This window comes from Petromyzon marinus, assembly GCF_048934315.1.
Source record: "Petromyzon marinus isolate PM22_M1 ecotype Great Lakes invasive population chromosome 84 unlocalized genomic scaffold, UKy_Petmar_22M1.pri1.0 chr84_unloc.6, whole genome shotgun sequence".
NCBI classification, from domain to species: Eukaryota; Metazoa; Chordata; class Hyperoartia; order Petromyzontiformes; family Petromyzontidae; genus Petromyzon; species Petromyzon marinus.
This window is the reverse complement of record NW_027422643.1, coordinates 160,979-187,118: the sequence shown is the minus strand read 5'-3', so window position 1 is coordinate 187,118 and position 26,140 is coordinate 160,979. Positions and strand designations below refer to the sequence as shown.

General features: G+C 55.3%; 1 protein-coding gene across 2 annotated transcripts; it reads left to right on the top strand.

Annotated features, from left to right (window-relative positions):
* Nucleotides 1-1,513: 1,513 nt before the first annotated feature.
* Nucleotides 1,514-21,815, top strand: LOC116938418 (uncharacterized). 2 transcript variants are annotated; one of them, XR_012931827.1, is made up of 6 exons: nt 1,514-1,721; nt 4,512-4,621; nt 8,146-8,304; nt 8,963-9,121; nt 19,870-20,231; nt 20,987-21,815. XR_012931827.1 is itself a non-coding variant. In XM_076059237.1 (5 exons), the coding sequence occupies exons 2-5, from the start codon at nt 4,512-4,514 to the stop codon at nt 20,171-20,173; spliced, it is 732 nt and encodes a 243-aa protein (XP_075915352.1). In that variant the 5' UTR covers nt 1,514-1,721; the 3' UTR covers nt 20,174-21,815. The 2 variants fall into 2 exon arrangements, 1 of the variants encoding a protein (XP_075915352.1); XM_076059237.1 differs by having other exon boundaries at nt 19,870-21,815.
* Nucleotides 21,816-26,140: the final 4,325 nt, after the last annotated feature.

Sequence of the window (26,140 nt, the reverse complement as noted above, 5' to 3'; positions counted from 1 at the left end):
TTTATTGTTTCCCTTCAAAGTGACCTTACCGAAAGAACCAAGAATATGAATTACTGCAGTCACGAAAGCTTTAAATAAAAATGTATTACAAAGTCAATTTAATCAAGTAGAACGTATTCTTGGTCCTTTCGGTAAAGTCACGTTGAAGGGAAACAATAAAATAATAAAATATATTTTTAATAAACAATAAATAATAAAATAAATATATTTTATTGTTTCCCTTCAACGTGACCTTACCGAAAGAACCAAGAATATGAATCACTGCAGTCACGAAAGCTTCAAATCAAAATTTATTACAAAGTCAATTTAATCAAGTAGAACGTATTCTTGGTCCTTTCGGTAAAGTCACGTTGAAGGGAAACAATAAAATATATATTTTTTTTACAATAAAATAATAAAATATATATTTCATTGTTTCCCTTCAAAGTGACCTTACCGAAAGAACCAAGAATATGAATTACTGCAGTCACGAAAGCTTTAAATAAAAATGTATTAAAAAGTCAATTTAATCAAGTAGAACGTATTCTTCGTTCTTTCGGTAAAGTCACGTTGAAGGGAAACAATAAAATAATAAAATATATATATTTTATTAACAATAAAATAATCAAATATATTTAATAATCAAATATATATTTTATTGTTTCCCTTCAACGTGACCTTACCGAAAGAACCAATAATATGAATCACTGCAGTCACGAAATCTTTAAATCAAAATTTAAGTGGAACGTGTTTTTGTTTATTTACAAAGTTGCAGCATTTTGACGTGACGTCACATTTCTCAACCCCACCCCCACCTCGTCACGCATCGGCACAAACGTCTGACCCCACCCCCTTTGGTGCGTGACGTCATTTCGAGGCTGAGTCGACCTAGAGGGGGGGGTCCCCAGGACCGGTTCAGCTAACGGTCACTGGGCTTTGGGGGGAGGGGGGAGGGGGCGATAAGAGGAACACGCGGAGAGCAGACCGACGGTTCGAGGACAGGGCCTCCTTCAGAGCAGAAGGCAACCCGGAGACCCTTACCACGTGAGTGTGCGTGCACCCTTTTAAAATGGGCTCGCAAGCGCAGTAACTTGGCGAAAGCGTTCAAATGTGTCTCCATCCCACCGTGGTAAAATTGCAATAATATCACAAGTCCCGGACTCTGCGTTGGAACGTTCTGGAAGATGCTGGAATCAGTTGGCTCTCATAATTTATGCGCGTGTAAATATGTTAATTGAAAAACCACACCCCCCCACCCTGCTGTAATTAACATAATACATGCGCGACGTCTTCCAACGACGCTGGGCCTTTTCCCCCCCCCCCCTTCCAAAACAAAATTAACATAAATTATTTTTCACGGCTGAGCTCCGTCACGTGTGGGCATTTAATTAGATTTTTATTTATTATAATGTGGTGGCCCCCTTTCGCATGAGGGCAACGTTCGCCACCTGATTGGCAGAGCGTTAGAGCCCGCCTAATTATAATAATGTATGCGACCCGTGACCATATAAGGGCATCTCGCACGACCCCGAACGTCATAGACAAATTAACATAAAATGTGAAGTGCGACGGGAGGGGTGGGGTGTGTGTACTGCTTAACATAATTTATGCGCCAGAGCTCTGCGTGTTTCGCAGTCCGCGCGCTCCTACTGTGGGCAAACGCAAATGATTGTTGCCGTTATAAATGAACGCGCTACTTTTACATTCGTTATAAAATCGCCGCCTCCAACGTTTATTTGAAGGTAAGCAAACAAAAAAAACCTCCCTCACTCTAAGCACTTTGTCGTTTCGGGTATATATAGAATAAAAATTTTTAAAAAACATTGCTGCGGCCTAGCTTCGTGCGATGCCTGCCGGTCTTTCCTAGTTTGACGCCGACTTTGCGAGCGCCTAGCCCGGCCGGTTTTTCCCAAGTACGGACCCCCACCCCCCTACCCCCGATCGCGCCTTGTTTAACGCTTAAAGTTGTACGCAGACAATCAAAACAAAAACACGTTTGTCCATAATCTCTTTTACAAACAGACCCGCAGGGTTTTTAATTCACGAATGATGGCACGGCGTTATGCCGACTGATCGCTTCGCTCCCACCACGGCGATCTCTATCCAGCAGTGGATAGACCAAGGTGACGATGTTACGTTGATCTCCAGCCAGCAGTGGATAGGCCCTGACGCTTGCTGATAAATGTTGGAATCTGTGTGTGTGTCTCTCTCTCTCCCCGTGGTGAGATGTTGACTACCTCGCCTGGTACACAGGAGGTCGTGATTGTGATGGAGTCTGCGTCTATCTCTCTCCACGTGGTGAAATGTTGACTACCTCACGTGGTGAGATGTTGACTACCTCGCCTGGTACGCAGGAGGTCGTGACTGTGATGGAGTCTGCGTCTCTCTCTTCACGTGGTGAGATGTTGACTACCTCGCCTGGTACACAGGAGGTCGTGATTGTGATGGAGTCTAAGTCTCTCTCTCTCTCCACGTGGTGAGATGTTGACTACCTCGCGAGGTACACAGGAGGTCGTGACTGTGATGGAGTCTCTCCCTCTCCACGTGTTGAGATGTTGACTACCTCGCCTGGTACACAGGAGGTCGTGACTGTGATGGAGTCTGTCTCTCTCTCCACGTGGTGAGATGTTGACTACCTCACGTGGTGAGATGTTGACTACCTCGCCTGGTATGCAGGAGGTCGTGATTGTGATTGAGTCTGTCTCTCTCCACGTGATGATATGTTGACTACCTCACGTGGTGAGATGTTGACTACCTCGCCTGGTACACAGGAGGTCGTGATTGTGATGGGGTCTGAGTCTCTCTCCACGTGGTGAGATGTTGACTACCTCGCCAGGTACACAGGAGGTCGTGATTGTGTTGGAGTCTGCGTCTCTCTCTCTCTCCCCGTGGTGAGATGTTGACTACCTCGCCTGGTACACAGGAGGTCGTGATTGTGATGGAGTCTGCGTCTATCTCTCTCCACGTGGTGAAATGTTGACTACCTCACGTGGTGAGATGTTGACTACCTCGCCAGGTACACAGGAGGTCGTGATTGTGATGGAGTCTGCGTCTCTCTCTCTCCACGTGGTGAGATGTTGACTACCTCGCCTGGTACACAGGAGGTCGTGACTGTGATGGAGTCTGCGTCTCTCTCTCCCCCGTGGTGAGATGTTGACTACCTCGCCTGGTACACAGGAGGTCGTGACTGTGATGGAGTCTGCGTCTCTCTCTCTCCACGTGGTGAGATGTTGACTACCTCGCCTGGTACACAGGAGGTCGTGATTGTGATGGAGTCTGCGTCTCTCTCTCTCCACGTGGTGAGATGTTGACTACCTCGCCTGGTACACAGGAGGTCGTGATTGTGATGGAGTCTGCGTCTCTCTCTCTCCCCCGTGGTGAGATGTTGATTACCTCGCCTGGTACACAGGAGGTCGTGACTGTGATGGAGTCTGCGTCTCTCTCTCTCCACGTGGTGAGATGTTGACTACCTCGCCTGGTACACAGGAGGTCGTGATTGTGATGGAGTCTGCGTCTCTCTCTCTCCCCCGTGGTGAGATGTTGATTACCTCGCCTGGTACACAGGAGGTCGTGACTGTGATGGAGTCTGCGTCTCTCTCTCTCCACGTGGTGAGATGTTGACTACCTCGCCTGGTACACAGGAGGTCGTGATTGTGATGGAGTCTGTCTCTCTCTCCACGTGGTGAGATGTTGACTACCTCGCCTGGTACACAGGAGGTCGTGACTGTGATGGAGTCTGAGTCTCTCTCTCTCTCTCTCTCCACGTGGTGAGATGTTGACTACCTCGCCTGGTACACAGGAGGTCGTGACTGTGATGGAGTCTGAGTCTCTCTCTCTCTCCACGTGGTGAGATGTTGACTACCTTCGTGTGGAGCGATGGTGTAGCTGTTAGCGCTACGCTATCGCTATGAACCCGGCGACCCGGGTTCGATTCCCGCTCACGGCCAACACCACCGGTGACGATTATCTGAACCGGTCCCGGGCCTCCCCCTAGGTCGACTCAGCCTCAAATGAGTACCTGGTGCGGTGTGTCGTAAACATCGCCACTGGGGAGACAAAGGCGGTCGGGCGTGGTGCTGGCCACCCCCCACCCCCTCTTGTACCGATCCGGCCTTCATAGACGCTGCTCGCTGACAGCACTTGCCCCTACAGTCTGTTAAGGCTACACGGGGGATCTTTGTCCCGTGTGTGCGTGTGTGTGCATGCGTGCATCACGTGTGTGTGCGTGCGTCACGTGTGTGCGTGTCACGTGTGTGTGCGTCACGTGTGTGTGTGTGTGTGTCCTTCGCGTGTGTGTGCGCGTCACGTGTGCGTGTCACGTGTGTGTCACGTGTCACGTGTGTGTGCGTCACGTGTGCGTGCGTCACGTGTGTGTGTGTGCGTGCGTGTACGTGCGTTCGTCACGTAAGTGTGTGTGTGTGTGTGTCCTTCGCGTGTGTGTGCGCGTCACGTGTGCGTGTCACGTGTCACGTGTGTGCGTCACGTGTCACGTGTGCGTCACGTGTCACGTGTCACGTGTGCGTCACGTGTAGATGTTCCGAGCGCTGCCCCTAGGCAGGGTCGACGCTGAGCTCGGCAGGGTGAGGGGCCAGAGGAGGGTGAAGCTGCAGCCGCTCAAGAGGCGGATGGCTCCTCCAGACGGGTGGGTGGGCGGGCGTGTGGGCGGGTGTGTGGGTGGGCGGGTGTGTGGGAGGGTGGGTGGGTGTGTGGGTGGGTGTGTGGGCGGGTGTGTGGGAGGGTGGGTGGGTGTGTGGGCGGGCGTGTGGGCGGGTGGGTGAGTGTGTGGGTGGGTGTGTGGGCGGGTGTGTGGGTGGGCGGGTGTGTGGGTGGGTGTGTGAGTGGGTGAGTGAATGGGTGGGTAGGTGGTGAGTGAATGGGTGGGTGGTGAGTGAATGGGTGGGTGGTGAGTGAATCGGTGAGCGGGTGAGTGAATGGGTGAGTGAGTGAATGGGTGAGTGAGTGAATGGGTGAGTGAGTGAGTGAATGGGTGGGTGAGTGAATGGGTGGGTGAGTGAATTGGTGGGCGGGTGAGTGAATGGGTGGGTGAGTGAATGGGTGAGTGGGTGAGTGAGTGGGTGAGTAGGTGAGTGAATGGGTGGGTGGGTGGGTGAGTGAATGGGTGGGTGGGTAAGTGAATTGGTGAGTGGGTGAGTGAATGGGTGGGTGAGTGAATGGGTGGGTGGGTGAGTGAATGGGTGGGTAGGTGAGTGAATGGGTGGTTGGGTGAGTGAATGGGTGGGTGGGTGAGTGAATGGCTGGGTGAGTGGGTGGGTGGGTGAGTGAATGGGTGGGTGGGTGAATAGGTGGGTGGGTGAGTGAGCGAATGGGTGGGTGGGTGAGTGAATAGATGGGTGAGTGAATGGGTGGGTGAGTGAGTGAATGGGGGAGTGAGTGAATGGGGGAGTGAGTGAATGGGTGAGTGAGTGAATGGGTGAGTGAGTGAATGGGTGAGTGAGTGAATGGGTGGATGGGTGAGCGAGTGTATAGCTGGGTGGGTGAGTGAACGGGTGGGTGGTTGAGTGAACGGGTGGGTGGGTGAGTGAGTGAATGGGTGGGTGGGTGGGTGAGTGAATTGCTGGGTGGGTTAGTGAATGGGTGGGTGGGTGAGTGAATGGGTGAGTGAGTGAATGGGTGGGTGGGTGAGTGAATGGCTGGGTGGGTGAGTGAATGGGTGAGTGAGTGAATGGGTGGGTGGGTGAGTGAATGGCTGGGCGGGTGAGTGAATGGGTGGGTGAGTGAGTGAATGGGTGGGTGACTGAGTGGGTGGGTGAATGGGTGGGTGAGTGAATGGCTGGGTAGGTGGGTGAGTGGGTGGGTAGGTGAGTGGGTGGGTGGGTGAGTGAATGGCTGGGTAGGTGGGTGAGTGGGTGGGTGAGTGAGTGAATGGGTGGGTGAGTGGGTGGGTGGGTGAGTGAGTGGGTGGGTGGGTGAGTGAGTGGGTGGGTGGGTGAGTGAATGGGTGGGTGGGTGAGTGAATGGGTGGGTGGGTGAGTGAATGGCTGGGTGGGTGAGTGAATGGGTGGCTGGGTGGGTGAGTGAATGGCTGGGTGGGTGGGTGAGTGAATGGGTGGGTGGGTGGGTGAGTGAATGGGTGGCTGGGTGGGTGAGTGAATGGCTGGGTGGGTGAGTGAATGGGTGGGTGGGTGGGTGAGTGAATGGCTGGGTGGGTGAGTGAATGGGTGGCTGGGTGGGTGAGTGAATGGGTGGGTGGGTGGGTGAGTGAATGGCTGGGTGGGTGAGTGAATGGGTGGCTGGGTGGGTGAGTGAATGGCTGGGTGGGTGGGTGAGTGAATGGGTGGGTGGGTGAGTGAATGGGTGGGTGGGTGAGTGAATGGGTGGGTGGGTGGGTGAGTGAATGGCTGGGTGGGTGAGTGAATGGGTGGCTGGGTGGGTGAGTGAATGGGTGGCTGGGTGGGTGAGTGAATGGGTGGGTGGGTGGGTGAGTGAATGGGTGGGTGGGTGAGTGAATGGGTGGGTGGGTGAGTGAATGGGTGGGTGGGTGAGTGAATGGGTGGGTGGGTGAGTGAATGGGTGGGTGGGTGAGTGAATGGGTGGGTGGGTGAGTGAATGGGTGGGTGGGTGAGTGAATGGGTGGGTGAGTGAGTGAATGGCTGGGTGGGTGAGTGAATGGCTGGGTGGGTGAGTGAATGGGTGGGTGGGTGAGTGAATGGGTGGGTGGGTGAGTGAATGGGTGGGTGAGTGAATGGCTGGGTGGGTGAGTGAATGGGTGAGTGAGTGAATGGGTGAATGGGTGGGTGGGTGAGTGGGTGGGTGGATGGGTGAGTGAATGGCTGGGTGGGTGAGTGAATGGGTGGGTGGGTGGGTGAGTGAATGGGTGGGTGGGTGGGTGAGTGAATGGCTGGGTGGGTGAGTGAATGGCTGGGTGGGTGAGTGAATGGCTGGGTGGGTGAGTGAATGGGTGGGTGGGTGAGTGAATGGCTGGTTGGGTGAGTGAATGGCTGGGTGGGTGAGTGAATGGCTGGGTGGGTGAGTGAATGGCTGGGTGGGTGGGTGAATAGCTGGTTGGGTGAGTGAATGGCTGGGTGGGTGAGTGAATGGCTGGGTGGGTGAGTGAATGGCTGGGTGGTTGAGTGAATGGCTGGGTGGGTGGGTGAGTGAATGGGTGGGTGAGTGAATGGGTGGGTGAGTGAATGGGTGAGTGAGTGAATGGGTGGGTGAGTGAATGGGTGGGTGAGTGAGTGAATGGGTGGGTGGGTGAGTGAGTGCATGGGTGGGTGGGTGAGTGAGTGAATGGCTGGGTGGGTGGGTGAGTGAGTGAATGGCTGGGTGGGTGGGTGAGTGAATGGCTGGGTGGGTGGGTGAGTGAATGGCTGGGTGGGTGAGTGAATGGCTGGGTGGGTGAGTGAATGGCTGGGTGGGTGGGTGAGTGAATGGCTGGGTGGGTGAGTGAATGGCTGGGTGGGTGAGTGAATGGCTGGGTGGGTGAGTGAATGGCTGGGTGGGTGAGTGAATGGCTGGGTGGGTGAGTGAATGGGTGAGTGGGTGGGTGAGTGAATGGGTGAGTGGGTGGGTGAGTGAATGGGTGAGTGAGTGAGTGAATGGGTGGGTGGGTGAGTGAATGGCTGGGTGGGTGAGTGAATGGCTGGGTGGGTGAGTGAATGGCTGGGTGGGTGAGTGAATGGGTGAGTGGGTGGGTGAGTGAATGGGTGAGTGAGTGAATGGGTGGGTGGGTGAGTGAATGGCTGGGTGGGTGAGTGAATGGGTGGGTGGGTGAGTGAATGGGTGGGTGGGTGAGTGAATGGGTGGGTGGGTGAGTGAATGGGTAGGTGAGTGAGTGCATGGATGGGTGGATGAGTGAGTGCATGGGTGGGTGGGTGAGTGAGTGAATGGCTGGGTGGGTGAGTGAGTGAATGGCTGGGTGGGTGAGTGAATGGCTGGGTGGGTGAGTGAATGGGTGGGTGAGTGAGTGCATGGATGGGTGGGTGAGTGAATGGCTGGGTGGGTGAGTGAATGGGTGAGTGAGTGAGTGAGTGAATGGGTGGGTGGGTGAGTGAATGGGTGGGCGGGCTGGGGGGGGGGTACCCCCTCTGTCCACTTGGCTGACACACCAATAAATATCACTCACCCCATGTCTAATCCACCTTCACATCTCTCTCGTCAAACCCCCTCACCCGGATCTCAAACCCATCTCCTCTCTGCCCCCAGAGCCCCCCCTTGCAAGAGGGTCGCGAGGTGGAGGGATGGGCACGGGCAGGGGCCGCCCGTGGAGGTCGTAGAGGTCAACACAGAGGTCACGAAGGTCAGGGGATCTGACCCCAAGGCCCAGTTGGACGACATGAGGAGATTCGAGCAGTTGGAGCGGAGGTGATGCGAGACACCCATCAGCGCTATGTAATACAATGCCACGTACCAATCAGTGCGATGTTATACAATGTACTTTACCGAGCAGTGATATGTAAATAAATGCACTTTACCAATCAGTGCTATGTAATACAATACAGTATACCAATTGGCGCTATGTAATGCAATGCACCCTACCAATCAATGGTATGTTATACATTGGACTATACCAATCAGTGCTATGTAATATAATACACTATACCAATCAGTGCTATGTGATGCACCTTACCAATCCGTGCTGTGTAATACAATGCACTACCAATCAGTGCTGTAATGCACCCTACCAATCCGTGCTATGTAATACAATGCACTACCAATCCGTGCTGTGTAATACAATGCACCCTTACCAATCCGTGCTGTGTAATACAATGCACCCTTACCAATCAGTGCTATGTAATGCAATGCACCCTACCAATCCGTGCTGTGTAATACAATGCACACTACCAATCCGTGCTATGTAATACAATGCACTACCAATCCGTGCTATGTAATAAAATGCACCCTTACCAATCCGTGCTGTGTAATACAATACACTACCAATCCGTGCTGTGTAATACAATGCACCCTTACCAATCAGTGCTGTGTAATCTAATACGTGATACTCATCGGTGATTTTGTGTAGTCTCCAGATAGATGATGATGATGATGATGGCGGAGGTGGCGGTGATGGCGGCGATGGCGGTGATGGCGGTGGCGGTGATGGGGCAGTCGTCCATCTCTCCTCCGTCTTTTCTGAGCACTTCCCAGCATGCACCAGCGACGAGATCATCCCACGTCAGCTGTGAGTGGCTAAGGAGATGTTGACTACCTCGCTTGGTACACAGGAGGTCGTGGGTTCTAATTCTGGAATACTCACAACACCACGGTGGCTAAGGAGATGTTGACTAACTCGCCTGGTCTACAGGAGGTCGTGGGTTCTAATTCTGGAATACTCTCAACTCCACGGTGGGCTAAGGACATGTTGACTACCTCTCCTGGTACACAGGAGGTCGAGGGTTCTAATTATGAATACTCTCAACACCACGGTGGGCTAAGGAGATGTTGACTACCTCGCCTGGTCTACAGGAGGTCGTGGGTTCTAATTCTGAATACTCTCAATGCCACGGTTGCTAAGGAGATGTTGACTACCTCGCCTGGTCTACGGGAGGTCGTGGGTTCTAATTCTGGAATACTCACAACACCACGGTGGCTAAGGAGATGTTGACTACCTCTCTTGGTCTACAGGAGGTCGTGGGTTCTAATTCTGGAATACTCTCAACTCCACGGTGGGCTAAGGAGATGTTGACTACCTCGCCTGGTACACAGGAGGTCGAGGGTTCTAATTCTGAATACTTTCAACACCACGGTGGGCTAAGGAGATGTTGACTACCTCGCCTGGTATACAGGAGGTCGTGGGTTCTAATTCTGGAATACTCTCAACACCACAGTGGGCTAATGAGATGTTGACTACCTCGCCTGGTCTACAGGAGGTCGTGGGTTCTAATTCTGAATACTCTCAACACCACGGTGGGCTAAGGAGATGTTGACTACCTCTCCAGGTACACAGGAGGTCGTGGGTTCTAATTCTGGAATACTCTCAACACCACGGTGGCTAAGGAGATGTTGACTACCTCGCCTGGTACACAGGAGGTCGTGGGTTCTAATTCTGGAATACTCTCAACACCACGGTGGCTAAGGAGATGTTGACTACCTCGCCTGGTATACAGGAGGTCGTGGGTTCTAATTCTGGAATACTCTCAACTCCACGGTGGGCTAAGGAGATGTTGACGACCTCACCTGGTACACGGGAGGTCGTGGGTTCTAATTCTGAATACTCTCAATGCCACGGTGGGCTAAGGAGATGTTGACTACCTCGCCTGGTCTACAGGAGGTCGTGGGTTCTAATTCTGGAATACTCACAACACCACGGTGGCTAAGGAGATGTTGACTACCTCTCCTGGTACACGGGAGGTCGTGGGTTCTAATTCTGAAATACTCTCAACACCACGGTGGCTAGGGAGATGTTGACTACCTCGCCTGGTCTACAGGAGGTCGTGGGTTCTAATTCTGAATACTCTCAATGCCACGGTGGCTAAGGAGATGTTGACTACCTCGCCTGGTCTACAGGAGGTCGTGGGTTCAAATTCTGGAATACTCTCAACAGCACAGTGGGCTAAGGAGATGTTGACTACCTCGCCTGGTACACGGGAGATCGTGGGTTCTAATTCTGAATACTCTCAACACCACGGTGGGCTAAGGAGATGTTGACTACCTCGCCTGGTCTACAGGAGGTCGTGGGTTCTAATTCTGGAATACTCTCAACGCCACGGTGGCTAAGGAGATGTTGACGACCTCGCCTGGACTACGGGAGGTCGTGGGTTCTAATTCTGGAATACTTTCAACACCACGGTGGCTAAGGAGATGTTGACTACCTCGCTTGGTCTACAGGAGGTCGTGGGTTCTAATTCTGGAATACTCTCAACACCAAGCGTGGGCTAAGGAGATATTGACTACCTCTCCTGGTCTACAGGAGGTCGTGGGTTCTCATTCTGGAATACTCACAACACCACGGTGGCTAAGGAGATGTTGACTACCTCGCCTGGTCTACGGGAGGTCGTGGGTTCTAATTCTGGAATACTCTCAACACCACGGTGGCTAGGGAGATGTTGACTACCTCGCCTGGTCTACAGGAGGTCGTGGGTTCTAATTCTGAATACTCTCAACTCCACGGTGGGCTAAGGAGATGTTGACTACCTTGCCTGGTCTACAGGAGGTCGTGGGTTCTAATTCTGAATACTCTCAACTCCACGGTGGGCTAAGGAGATGTTGACTACCTCGCCTGGTCTACAGGAGGTCGTGGGTTCTAATTCTGAATACTCTCAACACCACGGTGGCTAAGGAGATGTTGACTACCTCGCTTGGTCTACAGGAGGTCGTGGGTTCTAATTCTGGAATACTCTCAACACCAAGCGTGGGCTAAGGAGATATTGACTACCTCTCCTGGTCTACAGGAGGTCGTGGGTTCTCATTCTGGAATACTCACAACACCACGGTGGCTAAGGAGATGTTGACTACCTCGCCTGGTCTACGGGAGGTCGTGGGTTCTAATTCTGGAATACTCTCAACACCACGGTGGCTAGGGAGATGTTGACTACCTCGCCTGGTCTACAGGAGGTCGTGGGTTCTAATTCTGAATACTCTCAACTCCACGGTGGGCTAAGGAGATGTTGACTACCTCGCCTGGTCTACAGGAGGTCGTGGGTTCTAATTCTGAATACTCTCAATGCCACGGGTGGGCTAAGGAGATGTTGACTACCTCGCCTGGTACACAGGAGGTCGTGCGTTCTCATTCTGAATACTCTCAACTCCACTGTGGCTAAGGAGATGTTGACTACCTCTCCTGGTACACGGGAGGTCGTGGGTTCTAATTCTGAATACTCTCAACACCACGGTGGCTAAGGAGATGTTGACTACCTCGCCTGGTCTACAGGAGGTCGTGGGTTCTAATTCTGAATACTCTCAATGCCACGGTTGCTAAGGAGATGTTGACTACCTCGCCTGGTCTACGGGAGGTCGTGGGTTCTAATTCTGGAATACTCTCAACGCCACGGTGGCTAAGGAGATGTTGACTACCTCGCCTGGTCTACAGGAGGTCGTGGGTTCTAATTCTGGAATACTCTCAACACCACGGTGGGCTAAGGAGATGTTGACTACCTCGCCTGGTCTACAGGAGGTCGTGGGTTCTAATTCTGAATACTCTCAATGCCACGGTGGCTAAGGAGATGTTGACTACCTCGCCTGGTACACGGGAGGTCGTGGGTTCTAATTCTGGAATACTCTTAACACCATTGTGGGCTAAGGAGATGTTGACTACCTCGCCTGGTACACAGGAGGTCGTGGGTTCTAATTCTGGAATACTCTCATTACCACGGTGGGCTAAGGAGATGTTGACTACCTCGCCTGGTATACAGGAGGTCGCGGGTTCTAATTCTGGAATTCTCTCAACACCACGGTGGGCTAAGAAAATGTTGACTACCTCGCCTGGTACACAGGAGGTCGTGGTTTCGATCCCAGATTCTGACGATGCCTGCTGCTGCTGCTGTATATTTGGAATCTGTGTCTCTCTCTCTGTCTCTCTCTCCCCGTGGAGATGTTAACTGTCTCGCCTGGTTTACAGGAGGTCGTGGGTTCACCCACTCACACTCACCCACTCACACTCAGCCACTCACCCACTCACACTCACCCAATCCCACACACTCTCACGCTCACCCGCTCGCCCACTCATGCTCACCTACTCACCCTCACCCGCTCACGCTCACCCACTCACGCGCCCACACTCACTCCCACACTCACTCCCACACTCACTCCCACACTCACTCCCACACTCACTCCCACACTCACCCACTCACACTCACCCAATCTCACACACACTCTGACACTCACCCACTCACCCACTCACGCTCACCCACACTCACTCCCACACTCACCCCCACACTCACTCCCACACTCACCCACTCACCCACTCACACTCACCCAATCTCACACACTCTCACGCTCACCCATTCACCCACTCACGCTCCTACACTCACTCCCACACTCACCCCCACACTCACCCACTCACACTCACCCACTCACACTCACCCAATCTCACACACTCACACTCACCCAATCTCACACACTCTCACGCTCACCCACTCACGCTCCCACACTCACTCCCACACTCACCCACTCACACTCACCCACTCACACTCACCCAATCTCACACACTCACACTCACCCAATCTCACACACTCTCACGCTCACCCACTCACGCTCCCACACTCACTCCCACACTCACCCACTCACACTCACCCAATCTCACTCACACTCACCCACTCACGCTCCCACACTCACTCAACCACCCACCCACTCACCCACCCACCCACCCACTCACCCACCCTCTCACCCACTCACTCACTCCCACACTCACTCACTCCCACACTCACCCACTCACCCACTCACGCTCCCACACTCACTCCCACACTCACTCCCACACTCACCCACTCACACCCAATCTCACACACACTCACCCACACTCACTCCCACACTCACCCACTCACACTCACCCAATCTCACACACTCTCACGCTCACCCGCTCACGCTCCCACACTCACTCCCACACTCACTCCCACACTCACTCCCACACTCACCCACTCACACTCACCCACTCACGCTCCCACACTCACTCCCACACTCACCCACTCACCCACTCACACTCACCCACTCACACTCACCCACTCACCCACTCACCCACCCACGCTCCCACACTCACTCAACCACTCATTCATTCACCGACCTCTCTCCCCTCTCCCCTCTCCCTCCCTCCCTCCCTCAGAACCAGAGGTTGCATGGAACTTGTACTGTGGCAACCCAGATCTCCCGTGATGCCTCCCACTCACTCCCACACTCACCCACGGACACTCACCCACTCACACTCACCCAATCTCACACACTCTCACACTCACGCACTCACCCACTCACACTCACCCAATCTCACACACTCTCACACTCTCACACTCACACTCACTCCCACACTCACTCCCACACTCACTCCCACACTCACTCCCACACTCACCCACGGACACTCACCCACTCTCACACACTCACCCAATCTCTCACACTCACACTCACCCACTCACACTCACTCCCACACTCACTCCCACACTCACTCCCACACTCACTCCCACACTCACCCACTCACACTCACCCAATCTCTCACACTCACACTCACCCACTCACACTCACTCCCACACTCACTCCCACACTCACTCCCACACTCACTCCCACACTCACCCACTCACACTCACCCAATCTCTCACACACTCACCCACTCAACCACCCACGCTCCCACACTCACTCAACCACTCATTCATTCACCGACCTCTCTCCCCTCTCCCCTCTCCCTCCCTACCTCCAGAACCAGAGGTTGCATGGAACTTGTACTGTGGCAACCCAGATCTCCCGTGATGCCTCCCACTCACTCCCACACTCACTCCCACACTCACCCACTCACACTCACCCACTCACACTCACCCAATCTCACACACTCTCGCACTCACGCACTCACCCACTCACACTCACTCCCACACTCACTCCCACACTCACTCCCACACTCACTCCCACACTCACCCACTCCCACACTCACCCACTCACACTCACCCACTCACCCACCCACGCTCCCACACTCATTCAACCACTCATTCATTCACCGACCCCTCTCCCCTCTCCCCTCCCTCCCTCCAGAACCAGAGGTTGCATGGAACTTGTACTGTGGCAACCCAGATCTCCCGTGATGCCTCCCACTCACTCCCACACTCACCCACGGACACTCACCCACTCACACTCACCCAATCTCACACACTCTCACACTCACGCACTCACCCACTCACACTCACTCCCACACTCACTCCCACACTCACTCCCACACTCACTCCCACACTCACCCACTCACACCCACCCTCACCCACTCACACCCACACACCCAATCTCACACACACTCACCCACTCACACTCACCCACCCACTCACCCACCCACGCTCCCACACTCACTCAACCACTCATTCATTCACCGACCTCTCTCCCCTCTCCCCCCCTCAGAACCAGAGGTTGCATGGAACTTGTACTGTGGCAACCCAGATATCCCGTGATGCCTCCCACTCACTCCCACACTCACCCACGGACACTCACCCACTCACACTCACCCAATCTCACACACTCTCACACTCACCCACTCACACTCACTCCCACACACACTCTCACACTCACTCCCACCCTCACCCACTCACACCCACCCTCACCCACTCACACCCACACACCCAATCTCACACACACTCACCCACTCACACTCACCCACCCACTCACCCACCCACGCTCCCACACTCACTCAACCACTCATTCATTCACCGACCTCTCTCCCCTCTCCCCCCCTCAGAACCAGAGGTTGCATGGAACTTGTACTGTGGCAACCCAGATATCCCGTGATGCCTCCCACTCACTCCCACACTCACCCACGGACACTCACCCACGGACACTCACCCACTCACACTCACCCAATCTCACACACTCTCACACTCACCCACTCACACTCACTCCCACACACACTCCACACTCACTCCCACACTCACTCCCACACTCACCCACTCCCACACTCACCCAATCTCTCACACTCACCCACTCACCCACTCAACCACCCACGCTCCCACACTCACTCAACCACTCATTCATTCACCGACCTCTCTCCCCTCCCTCCCTCCCTCCAGAACCAGAGGTTGCATGGAACTTGTACTGTGGCAACCCAGATCTCCCGTGATGCCTCCCACTCACTCCCACACTCACCCACGGACACTCACCCACTCACACTCACCCAATCTCACACACTCTCACACTCACGCTCCCACACTCACCCACACTCACTCCCACACTCACCCACTCACACTCACCCACTCTCACACACTCACCCACTCTCACACACTCACCCAATCTCACACACTCTCACACACTCACCCACACACTCTCACACTCTCACACTCACGCTCCCACACTCACTCCCACACTCACCCACTCACACTCACCCACTCTCACACACTCACCCAATCTCACACACTCTCACACACTCACCCACCCACTCACCCACCCACGCTCCCACACTCACTCAACCACTCATTCATTCACCGACCTCTCTCCCCTCTCCCTCCCTACCTCCAGAACCAGAGGTTGCATGGAACTTGTACTGTGGCAACCCAGATCTCCCGTGATGCCTCCCACTCACTCCCACACTCACCCACGGACACTCACCCACGGACACTCACCCACTCACACTCACCCAATCTCACACACTCTCACGCTCACCCACTCACACTCACTCCCACACACACTCCCACACTCACTCCCACACTCACTCCCACACTCACCCACTCACACACTCACCCACTCCCACACTCACCCACCCACCCACTCAACCACCCACGCTCCCACACTCACTCAACCACTCATTCATTCACCGACCTCTCTCCCCTCTCCCCTCTCCCTCCCTCCAGAACCAGAGGTTGCATGGAACTTGTACTGTGGCAACCCAGATCTCCCGTGATGCCTCCCACTCACTCCCACACTCACCCACTCACACTCACCCACTCCCACACTCACCCACTCACACTCACCCACTCACACTCACCCAATCTCACACACTCTCACACTCACGCACTCACCCACTCACACTCACTCCTACACTCACTCCCACACTCACTCCCACACTCACTCCCACACTCACCCACACACTCACTCCCACACTCACCCACTCCCACACTCACCCACCCACGCTCCCTCACTCACTCAACCACTCATTCATTCACCGACCCCTCTCCCCTCCCTCCCTCCCTCCAGAACCAGAGGTTGCATGGAACTTGTACTGTGGCAACCCAGATCTCCCGTGATGCCTCCCACTCACTCCCACACTCACCCACGGACACTCACCCACTCACACTCACCCAATCTCACACACTCTCACACTCTCACACTCACGCACTCACCCACTCACACTCACTCCCACACTCACTCCCACACTCACTCCCACACTCACCCACTCACACTCACCCAATCTCACACACTCTCACACTCACGCACTCACCCACTCACACTCACTCCCACACTCACTCCCACACTCACTCCCACACTCACTCCCACACTCACCCACGGACACTCACCCACTCACACTCACCCAATCTCACACACTCTCACACTCTCACACTCACGCTCCCACACTCACTCCCACACTCACTCACTCACACTCACCCACTCTCACACACTCACCCAATCTCACACACTCTCACACACTCACCCACACACTCACCCACCCACGCTCCCACACTCACTCAACCACTCATTCATTCACCGACCTCTCTCCCCTCTCCCTCCCTACCTCCAGAACCAGAGGTTGCATGGAACTTGTACTGTGGCAACCCAGATCTCCCGTGATGCCTCCCACTCACTCCCACACTCACCCACGGACACTCACCCACGGACACTCACCCACTCACACTCACCCAATCTCACACACTCTCACACTCACCCACTCACGCTCCCACACTCACCCACACTCACTCCCACACTCACCCACTCACACTCACCCACTCTCACACACTCACCCAATCTCACACACTCTCACACACTCACCCACACACTCACCCACCCACGCTCCCACACTCACTCAACCACTCATTCATTCACCGACCTCTCTCCCCTCTCCCCTCTCCCTCCCTACCTCCAGAACCAGAGGTTGCATGGAACTTGTACTGTGGCAACCCAGATCTCCCGTGATGCCTCCCACTCACTCCCACACTCACCCACGGACACTCACCCACGGACACTCACCCAATCTCACACACTCTCACACTCACCCACTCACCCACTCACACTCACTCCCACACTCACTCCCACACTCACTCACTCACACTCACCCACTCCCACACTCACCCAATCTCTCACACTCACCCACTCACCCACTCAACCACCCACGCTCCCACACTCACTCAACCACTCATTCATTCACCGACCTCTCTCCCCACTCCCTCCCTACCTCCAGAACCAGAGGTTGCATGGAACTTGTACTGTGGCAACCCAGATCTCCCGTGATGCCTCCCACTCACTCCCACACTCACCCACGGACACTCACCCACGGACACTCACCCACTCACACTCACCCAATCTCACACACTCACGCACTCACCCACTCACACTCACTCCCACACTCACTCCCACACTCACCCACTCACACTCACCCACTCTCACACACTCACCCACACTCACCCACTCACACTCACCCACCCACACACTCACCCACCCACGCTCCCACACTCACTCAACCACTCATTCATTCACCGACCTCTCTCCCCTCTCCCCCCCTCAGAACCAGAGGTTGCATGGAACTTGTACTGTGGCAACCCAGATCTCCCGTGATGCCTCCCACTCACTCCCACACTCACCCACGGACACTCACCCACTCACACTCACCCAATCTCACACACTCTCACACTCACCCACTCACGCTCCCACACTCACCCACACTCACTCCCACACTCACCCACTCACACTCACCCACTCTCACACACTCACCCAATCTCACACACTCTCACACACTCACCCACCCACTCACCCACCCACGCTCCCACACTCACTCAACCACTCATTCATTCACCGACCTCTCTCCCCTCCCTCCCTCCCTCCAGAACCAGAGGTTGCATGGAACTTGTACTGTGGCAACCCAGATCTCCCGTGATGCCTCCCACTCACTCCCACACTCACCCACGGACACTCACCCACTCACACTCACCCAATCTCACACACTCTCACACTCACCCACTCACGCTCCCACACTCACCCACACTCACTCCCACACTCACCCACTCACACTCACCCACTCTCACACACTCACCCAATCTCACACACTCTCACACACTCACCCACCCACTCACCCACCCACGCTCCCACACTCACTCAACCACTCATTCATTCACCGACCTCTCTCCCCTCCCTCCCTCCCTCCAGAACCAGAGGTTGCATGGAACTTGTACTGTGGCAACCCAGATCTCCCGTGATGCCTCCCACTCACTCACACACTCACCCACGGACACTCACCCACTCACACTCACCCAATCTCACACACTCTCACACTCACCCACTCACGCTCCCACACTCACCCACACTCACTCCCACACTCACCCACTCACACTCACCCACTCTCACACACTCACCCACACTCACCCACTCACACTCACCCACCCACACACTCACCCACCCACGCTCCCACACTCACTCAACCACTCATTCATTCACCGACCTCTCTCCCCTCTCCCCCCCTCAGAACCAGAGGTTGCATGGAACTTGTACTGTGGCAACCCAGATCTCCCGTGATGCCTCCCACTCACTCCCACACTCACCCACGGACACTCACCCAATCTCACACACTCTCACACTCACCCACTCACCCACTCACACTCACTCCCACACTCACTCCCACACTCACCCACTCACACTCACCCACTCTCACACACTCACCCAATCTCACACACTCTCACAATCTCACACACTCTCACACACTCACCCACACACTCACCCACCCACGCTCCCACACTCACTCAACCACTCATTCATTCACCGACCTCTCTCCCCTCTCCCCTCCTACCTCCAGAACCAGAGGTTGCATGGAACTTGTACTGTGGCAACCCAGATCTCCCGTGATGCCTCCCACTCACTCCCACACTCACCCACGGACACTCACCCACTCACACTCACCCAATCTCACACACTCTCACACTCACCCACTCACGCTCCCACACTCACCCACACTCACTCCCACACTCACCCACTCACACTCACCCACTCTCACACACTCACCCAATCTCACACACTCTCACACACTCACCCACACACTCACCCACCCACGCTCCCACACTCACTCAACCACTCATTCATTCACCGACCTCTCTCCCCTCTCCCTCCCTCCCTCCCTCCCTCCAGAACCAGAGGTTGCATGGAACTTGTACTGTGGCAACCCAGATCTCCCGTGATGCCTCCCGTCGCCCCGTCGCCGCCGCCGGCATCAGCATCGGCATCGGCATCGGCACAAAGGACGTCGCTAAAAAGGAACTCGAGGCACCTCTTGCCATCGCCATCGTTGCCGTCGGCGTCGGCGGTGCCGCTCACGCTCGACCACATGGACGCTGATGATGGTGGCGATTGTGTTGGCTGCTTGGGTGACGTTGATGTCGCTGACGTCGCCGACGGCGACGACGCCGACGAGGTTGTCGCGATGGAGTTATAGATCGTGGGCCGTCGGTGTCGTCGGATGATGAAGAGGGCCACAGGCTCGGCACGCGGAGGCCCATAGACTCATCACAGAGACCCACAGACTCACCACACAGAGACCCATCACACAGAGACCCATAGACTCACCAACACAGAGACCCATCACACAGAGACCCATAGACTCGCCACACAGAGACCCATCACACAGAGACCCACAGACTCACCACACAGAGACCCACAGATTCACTCACACAGAGACCCATAGACTCACCAACACAGAGACCCATCACACAGAGACCCACAGACTCGCTCACACAGAGACCCACAGACTCACACACACAGAGACCCATAGACTCACACACACAGAGACCCATAGACTCACCACACAGAGACCCACAGATTCACTCACACAGAGACCCATAGACTCACCAACACAGAGACCCATCACACAGAGACCCACAGACTCGCTCACACAGAGACCCACAGACTCACCACACAGAGACCCACAGACTCGCACACACAGAGACCCATAGACTCATCACAGAGAGACCCACAGACTCACTCACACAGAGACCCATAGACTCACACACACAGAGACCCGCAGACTCACCAACACAGAGACCCATCACACAGAGACCCACAGACTCACCACCCACACAGAGACCCACAGACTCACTCACACAGAGACCCACAGACTCACCACACAGAGACCCACAGACTCACTCACACAGAGACCCACAGACTCACTCACACAGAGACCCACAGACTCACTCACACAGAGACCCACAGACTCGCTCACACAGAGACCCACAGACTCACTCACACAGAGGCCCACAGACTCACTCACACAGAGACCCACAGACTCACTCACACAGAGACCCATAGACTCACCACACAGAGACCCACAGACTCACACACACAGACACCCACAGACTCACTCACACAGAGACCCACAGACTCGCTCACACAGAGACCCACAGACTCACTCACACAGAGACCCACAGACTCACTCACACAGAGACCCACAGACTCACTCACACAGAGACCCACAGACTCAGTCACACAGAGACCCACAGACTCACACACACAGAGACCCACAGACTCACCACACAGAGACCCACAGATTCACTCACACAGAGACCCACAGACTCACTCACACAGAGACCCACAGACTCACTCACACAGAGACCCACAGACTCACTCACACAGAGACCCACAGACTCACCACACAGAGACCCACAGACTCGCTCACACAGAGACCCACAGACTCACACGCACAGAGACCCACAGACTCACTCACACAGAGACCCACAGACTCACCACACAGAGACCCACAGACTCACCACTCACACAGAGACCCACAGACTCACTCACACAGAGACCCATAGACTCACCACACAGAGACCCACAGACTCACACGCACAGACACCCACAGACTCGTCACACAGAGACCCACAGACTCACTCACACAGACACCCACAGACTCACTCACACAGAGACCTACAAACTCACACACACAGACACCCACAGACTCACCACACAGCGATCCCCTGACTAAGCATATTGTGCTGTACGTTTTTTTTAATTAACGTTAAATTTCGTACAAAATCGCGCGTTCCCAGCCGTGTTTTTATTAAAAGTCTGCACGGTGACCCCCAGTGGCAGCTGTCTCTGTGTGTGAGTCTGTAACCTAGGAGGCACCCCCAGTGGCAGCTGTCTGTGTGAGTGTCTGTAACCTAGGGGGCACCCCCAGTGGAAGCTGTCTCTGTGTGTGTGTCTGTAGCCTAGGGGACACCCCCAGTGGCAGCTGTCTCTGTGTGTGAGTGTCCGTAGCCTAGGGGACACCCCCAGTGGAAGCTGTCTCTGTGTGAGTGTCTGTAGCCTAGGGGACACCCCAGTGACAGCTGTCTGTGTGTGGGTCTGTAGCCTAGGGGACACCCCCAGTGACAGCTGTCTCTGTGTGTGGGTCTGTAGCCTAGGGGACACCCCCAGTGACAGCTGTCTCTGTGTGTGTCTGTAGCCTAGGGGACACCCCCAGTGACAGCTGTCTCTGTGTGTGTCTGTAGCCTAGGGGACACCCCCAGTGGCAGCTGTCTCTGTGTGAGTGTCTGTAGCCTAGGGGACACCCCCAGTGGCGCTGTCTCTGTGTGTCTGTAGTCTAGGGGACACCCCCAGTGCCAGCTGTCTGTGTGAGTCTGTAGCCTAGGGGACACCCCCAGTGGCAGCTGTCTCTGTGTGTGAGTCTGTAGCCTAGGGGACACCCCCAGTGACAGCTGTCCCTGTGTGTGTGTCTGTAGCCTTGGGGGCACCCCCAGTGGCAGCTGTCTCTATGTGTGAGTCTGTAGCCTAGGGGACACCCCCAGTGACAGCTGTCTCTGTGTGTCTGTAGCCTAGGGGGCACCCCCAGTGACAGCTGTCTGTGTGTGTGTGTCTTTAGCCTAGGGGGCACCCCCAGTGACAGCTGTCTCTGTGTGTGTGTAGCCTAAGGGACACCACCAGTGACAGCTGTCTCTGTGTGTCTGTAGCCTAGGGGGCACCCCCAGTGACAGCTGTCTCTGTGTCTGTAGACTGAGGGGGGGGGGGCAGCCCTGGTCGCAGCTCCTGCACACCAGGCAAGGTAGTCAACATCTCACCACGTGGAGAGAGAGAGAGACGCAGACTCCATCACAGTCACGACCTCCTGTGTACCAGGCGAGGTAGTCAACATCTCACCACGTGGAGAGAGAGAGAGACGCAGACTCCATCACAATCCCGACCTCCTGTGTACCAGGCGAGGTAGTCAACATCTCACCACGTGGAGAGAGAGAAAGAGACTCAGACTCCATCACAATCACGACCTCTTGTGTATTAGGCGAGGTAGTCAACATCTCACCACGTGGAGAGAGAGACTCCAACACAATCACGACCTCCTGTGTACCAGGCGAGGTAGTCAACATCTCACCACGTGGAGAGAGAGAGACGCAGACTCCATCACAATCCCGATCTCCTGTGTACCAGGCGAGGTAGTCAACATCTCACCACGTGGAGAGAGAGAGACGCAGACTCCATCACAATCACGACCTCCTGTGTACCAGGTGAGGTAGTCAACATCTCACCACGTGGAGAGAGAGAGACTCAAGACTCCATCACAATCACGACCTCCTGTGTACCAGGCGAGATAGTCAACATCTCACCACGTGGAGAGAGAGAGAGACTCAGACTCCATCACAATCACTACCTTCTGTGTACCAGGCGAGGTAGTCAACATCTCACCACGTGGAGAGAGAGACGCAGACTCCATCACAATCACGACCTCCTCTGTACCAGGCGAGGTAGTCAACATCTCACCACGTGGAGAGAGAGAGACGCAGACTCCATCACAATCCCGATCTCCTGTGTACCAGGCGAGGTAGTCAACATCTCACCACGTGGAGAGAGAGAGACTCAGACTCCATCACAACCACGACCTCCTGTGTACCAGGCGAGGTAGTCAACATCTCACCACGTGGAGAGAGAGACGCAGACTCCATCACAACCACGACCTCCTGTGTACCAGGCGAGGTAGTCAACATCTCACCACGTGGAGAGAGAGAGAGACGCAGACTCCATCACAACCACGACCTCCTGCGTACCAGGCGAGGTAGTCAACATCTCGCCACGTGGAGAGAGAAAGAGAGACGCAGACTCCATCACAATCACGACCTCCTGCGTACCAGGCGGGTAGTCAACATCTCACCACGTGGAGAGAGAGAGAGACGCAGACTCCATCACAACCACGACCTCTTGTGTACCAGGCGAGGTAGCCAACATCTCGCCACGTGGAGAGAGAGAGAGACGCAGACTCCATCACAACCACGACCTCCTGCGTACCAGGCGAGGTAGTCAACGTCTCGCCACGTGGAGAGAGAGAGAGAGACGCAGACTCCATCACAACCACGACCTCCTGCGCACCAGGCGAGGTAGTCAACATCTGCGAATCTTTTAATGTCCACCGTGCGGTCACCAGACAGGGTAAAATATCCCCCGTGCAGCCTCAACAGACCGCCCGGCACAAGCGCTGCTAGCAAGGAAACGCACTCCGATGGTTTCCGTACGGCACCACGCCCGGCCGCCTTTGTCTCTCCCCAGTTGGGGCGCTGATTTGAGGCCGAGTCGATCTAGTGGGGAGGGGGGGGGGAGAGGCCCAGTAACCGGTTCAGGGGTCAAACCTCGGTGTGCCTGGGCCGGGTTTGTAGCGTTGACCGGGTCGGCCAGCTGGATACAAACCGAGACGATGGGTGGGTGGAGTTTGGTGGTTGGTGTGGGTGGAGTGTGTGGGTGGGGATGGGTGTGGGTGGTTGGTGTGGGGATGGGTGTGGGTGGAGTGTGTGGGTGGGGATGGGTGTGGGTGGTTGGTGTGGGTGGGGATGGGTGTGGGTGGAGTGTGTTGGTGGGGATGGGTGTGGGTGGGGATGGGTGTGGGTGGAATGTGTGGGTGGGGATGGGTGTGGGTGGTTGGTGTAGGTGGGGATGGGTGTGGGTGGGGATGGGTGTGGGTGGTTGGTGTGGGTGGGGATGGGTGTGGGTGGAGTGTGTGGTTGGGGATGGGTGTGGGTGGAGTGTGTGGGTGGGGATGGGTGTAGGTGGTTGGTGTGGGTGGGGATGGGTGTGGGTGGAGTGTGTGGGTGGGGATGGGTGTGGGTGGTTGGTGTGGGTGGAGTGTGTGGGTGGGGATGGGTGTAGGTGGTTGGTGTGGGTGGGGATGGGTGTGGGTGGTTGGTGTGGGTGGAGTGTGTGGGTGGGGATGGGTGTGGGTGGTTGGTGTGGGTGGGGATTGGTGTGGGTGGAGTGTGTGGGTGGGGATGGGTGTGGGTGGTTGGTGTGGGTGGGGATTGGTGTGGGTGGTTGGTGTGGGTGGGGATGGGTGTGGGTGGTTGGTGTGGGTGGGGATGGGTGTGGGTGGGGATGGGTGTGGGTGGTTGGTGTGGGTGGGGATGGGTGTGGGTGGTTGGTGTGGGTGGGTGGTGTGGAGTGGATTGGTGGTGTACAGTGCAGGGATGGATGGGTTGTTGGTTCATAGTGCAGCGCGCTAACCGCTGTGCCACCGCTCCCCCCACTGCTAACACCACCAGCACCACCAGCGCCACCAGCGCAAGTGTTGACCGGGTCGGCCGGCTGGATACAAACCGAGAAAACCTCTGCAGAAAGTCTAGAAGACGCTGCTGCTGGGCCGTGTCACGGATTAAGTTGGGTGGGTGGGTAGGGAGGGATGGGTGGGTGGGTGGGGGTGAGTGGGTGGGTGGTGGGTTGAGTGAGTGAGTGGGTGGTGGGGGTGGGTGGGTAGGAAGGGATGGGTGTGAGTGGGTGGGGGTGAGGGAGTGGGTGGGTGGGGGTGAGTGGGTGGTAGGGGTGGGTGGGTGGTAGGGGTGAGTGAGTGGGTGGTGGGGGTGAGTGAGTGGGTGGTTAGTCATGTGGGTGTGATTAGGGATGTGGGTGTGGTTAGTCATGTGGGTGTGGTTAGGCATGTGGGTGTGGTTAGGCATGTGGGTGTGGTTAGGGATGTGGGTGTGGTTAGGGATGTGGATGTGGTTAGGCATGTGGGTGTGGTTAGGGATGTGGGTGTGGTTAGGCATGTGGGTGTGGTTAGTCATGTGGGTGTGGTTAGGCATGTGGGTGTGGTTAGGCATGTGGGTGTGGTTAGGGATGTGGGTGTGGTTAGGGATGTGGATGTGGTTAGGCATGTGGGTGTGGTTAGGGATGTGGGTGTGGTTAGGCATGTGGGTGTGGTTAGTCATGTGGGTGTGGTTAGGCATGTGGGTGTGGTTAGGCATGTGGGTGTGGTTAGGGATGTGGGTGTGGTTAGGGATGTGGGTGTGGTTAGGCATGTGGGTGTGGTTAGGGATGTGGGTGTGGTTAGGGATGTGGGTGTGGTTAGGGATGTGGGTGTGGTTAGGCATGTGGGTGTGGTTAGGGATGTGGGTGTGGTTAGGGATGTGGGTGTGGTTAGTCATGTAGGTGTGGTTAG